This window comes from Cynoglossus semilaevis, chromosome 7 (assembly GCF_000523025.1).
Source record: "Cynoglossus semilaevis isolate Cse_v1.0 chromosome 7, Cse_v1.0, whole genome shotgun sequence".
Classification (NCBI taxonomy): Eukaryota; Metazoa; Chordata; class Actinopteri; order Pleuronectiformes; family Cynoglossidae; genus Cynoglossus; species Cynoglossus semilaevis.
The window spans coordinates 1284595-1287995 of record NC_024313.1 but is presented as its reverse complement, the minus strand read 5'-3'; the positions used below and the strand labels follow the sequence as shown (position 1 = coordinate 1287995).

Sequence of the window (3401 nt, the reverse complement as noted above, 5' to 3'; positions counted from 1 at the left end):
ATATATAAAGGAAAGGATTCAACACTGTTTACATAGCACCTGTAATGGTGTGGAAATGTACACAACCCTAGGACACAGGTGATCATTTTGGCTACATCGTATGCTGTGAAACCCAACCTCCACGTGAGATCATTGGAGGCTGGGGCAACAGAAAGTGAGTGAGTGACACTCACCCTTCTCTCCCCTCTTCCTTGAACTCTGCGCTGCCCTGCACTGTACAAATAAATCCACCACAGACTTCTTATTCCTATAGTCTTATTTTATATTTTTACAGTTAGATATACACAATAACAGGCTAATGGTAATGTGACCGCCCTCCTCCCCCGTCTGCTTTAGTAAAGCTAAATTCAAGCCATTTATATGAACCAAATGGGTTGTGTATGATTCATTTTACACGTTTCACTCAGTAAATTTCATCTATTAATGCTTCGTATTCCTGCAAACTGTGAGCAGAGTGTATTTATAGTCAGTTTGTACATGAAGTGTGGCTGCTCAGTGAATAACGCACTCCATTTCCATTATTTATGTCATCTTTTCACTACACTTTCTTTGTACAGACAAAAACAATTAATAGTAAAACAGAATTAAAAAAAATCAAACACTGAACATTTAAAAATCACTAAGTGACAAGACAGATTTTTTTTTAAACATCCAAGGAAATCACTGGATCAGATTTATACCACATTACATTTTGATTCTTTTTTTTTTCACTTTACATGTTTGTCTTTTCTGGGAACAACTGACTCCGTGCATGATATTTAGTGCTTGTGTTTTTAGCTGAAACATCTTCTGACTGAGTCTGTGTCAAAGGAACATTGCATAAGGTTGGATCTGAAAGTCTGTTGTGATTGTTTGCCGTAGCATGTTTTGTGAGGGTTTGTGCAGCATCTCAGAAGTCTGTAGAGTACGTCATGGTTCACCAGTGTGGGAGCGAAGGTAAAGTTCTCCAGAGGAAGTCTTCGTCTGTAAACATTTGTGTTTTCTGTTGTGCTGACGGCAGGTTTGGCAAAAGAGGGTGTCGTCTGTCTCATCATCTCCTGCATCACAGACTCAGGCCTGGAGGGAAATAGTGTACAATTATGTTAAGAATACTTCAAATGTGATTCAGGACAGTCAGAATCATGAGGAAATATAACTCATGAGCAGCGATGCTGCCCTTTGCCTGTGTTTTTCTTATCTAATGCCAGTGAATTACAGATCATTACATTATATTTAGCAGACGCTTCTATCCAAAGCGATTTACACTTTGAGTGAGTCAATCAACAATCAAGCTACAGTAAATATACAAAATACAAAAATACATAAATAATAAATAAAAAAACAGTAAACGTACAGTTATAGTGATAGTGGGTCATAGAGTAAATGTTTACTAATGAAAAATAGAACCAGTTGTTGGGACTAAAGCAACTCACAGGACATAAGCCACTATTAAAACTTGATGGCTGCTGAAACCGACTCTCTAACAAAGACCTGCTCTGTTGTTAAAATACCTACTTTGCTCATCCCTGGCCTGAGCCCTTCAGCCGGGTACCCAGCTCTGAGAGGTCTGATTGGTGCTAGTGAAGTTGCTGACTCCATTCATGTTGGACATAGAGTCAAAGTTAAAGTCCAGGCCATCAGCGTCCATCAGCTCAGTCCTGATGATGGAGTCCATGTCACACTCCAGGCTACCACTGAACATGTCCAAGTCCAGATCTTGTGGGAATCGGTCCTGACAGATGCCTCCATTGTTGCTAACAGTTCCATTGAGGAAGATGGAGGTGTCAATCTGCATAGAGGACGAGCCGTTTCCTCCCAAGGGTGACAGCAAGAGCTGCTGCTTAACATTAGCCAGATTGTTGGCCTCATTAGCCAGATTGAGGCCTCCATTCAAAGGTCTCAGGGAGTTCTGGTTGTGGTTGTTACTCTGGAGCATCTCCCTTTGGCTGCTCTGAAGTCCTCTGGTTGTTCCAAAAGTCATCACGGGATCATCCCGAAGCATCAGGCCACGTCGGGAATTCTGGGACATGACCGCAGCGGCACTGGCCTGTGACATCAGCGGGTCAGACTGAGTCATCATGACGTCACTGTGGCTGTGACTGTCAGAGTTCAGCAAATCTTGCAGAGTCTGGCTGCCAAAGCTAGACAAGATGCTGGAGAAGGAGGTCTGCTTGTTCTCCTGGATGGTCTGCATTGGGGATGGATGAAGAGAAACCGTCGTGTGGGGCCCAAAAATGGAGTTACTGAAGCCATTGCCATTAGAAGAGAGACAAGAATTAGAGGATGAAGAAGAGATGGCGGAAGTTGAGACAAGCCCGTTGGGTTTGGATCCAAAAGTGAACCCTGATGAATCGTTTGGAGAGGACTGGCTGGAACTGGTTGGCACCAGGTTGATGTTGACAAGCAACTCATCCATTAGGTCATCTGTGAGTCCATCATTCAGATTCATCGTACCCGTCAAGTCCGCAAGGCGCGGCAGCTCGGCCGGTGCAGCCTTGCCACTGGTTGTGGTTTTGCCAGGAGACAAAGCTTTACCAGGACTGGAGTAAAACATGGGCGAGAGGGGGGGCTCATCGTCGGGCACCTCGTCTAACTCTGGGTTTGCCAGACCACTTATAGTGCTGGCATTGGAATTGGCACGAGAGCGGAAGTCTGTCCAAACATCCAGGTCCTCGGTGCTGCGGGTCGTTGGGCTGCCTGGCCACTTAGAAAGACCTGAGGGACTGTCTCCTCCACCTTCCCCAGCTGCAGCGGCTGCGGCTTGCAGCGCCGCCTTCTTTTTGGCCGCACGGCCACGGGCGGACTTGGTGTACTTGTTGCTGTTGTCCATGGAAACGGCACGGCGACGAGGAGCCTTGCCGCCTTTTCCTCCTTCTGGATTGATCATCCACCAGGAACTCTTTCCTGTTCCTTCATTTTGGACTCGAATGAAGCGGCTGTGGAGGGAAAGGTTGTGTCGGATGGAGTTCTGAAAAACACGAAACAAAGAGCGAGGACAGTTGTGAGCAACAGATTCACAAATTAGAACAGCCATTGATATTGATTGGTTGTGTTCCCTCTCCCCCTTTAAAATATTTACTGAGGGCAACTCATCAAACACCACAACACTGATCTATAAACCACCGGCTGCCAATGATTCTACAGCACCTTAACAGCTGCTGTTATTGCACAGCTGAAGCAAAACTGTTCTAAAATAAACATTCTTAAATAAAATGATCTTAAAAAGTGACGGCAGGAAGACAACTGTGTGTTTATCCAGTTCATTGGGCCGGGGACTTAGAGACTGGCGTCAGCCGTTTGTTGTTTAGTGTGTGTACAACTGTTTCATTATATAACAGCACATTTTTACACTAGTAAAATTAGGTCTTGTGATTTCAATGGATATTTTTCCCCATTTGTGAATACAGAGTGAGGTCAGTTCA

At 44.6% G+C, this 3401-nt stretch overlaps 1 protein-coding gene across 5 annotated transcripts in view; it reads right to left on the bottom strand.

Annotated features, from left to right (window-relative positions):
* Positions 1-248: 248 nt before the first annotated feature.
* The window catches only part of foxo3b (forkhead box O3b), a 38514-nt gene continuing 35361 nt past the window's right edge, over positions 249-3401 (bottom strand). For all 5 annotated transcript variants that reach the window (XM_025056704.1, XM_008312673.3, XM_025056703.1 and 2 more), the window contains 2 exons: positions 1495-2676; positions 249-1056 (listed from right to left, as the gene is read on the bottom strand). In XM_025056704.1, the coding sequence (XP_024912472.1) occupies positions 1520-2676 (1157 nt within the window). In that variant the 3' untranslated portion in view covers positions 249-1056; positions 1495-1519. The remainder of the gene's footprint in view (positions 1057-1494; positions 2677-3401) is intronic.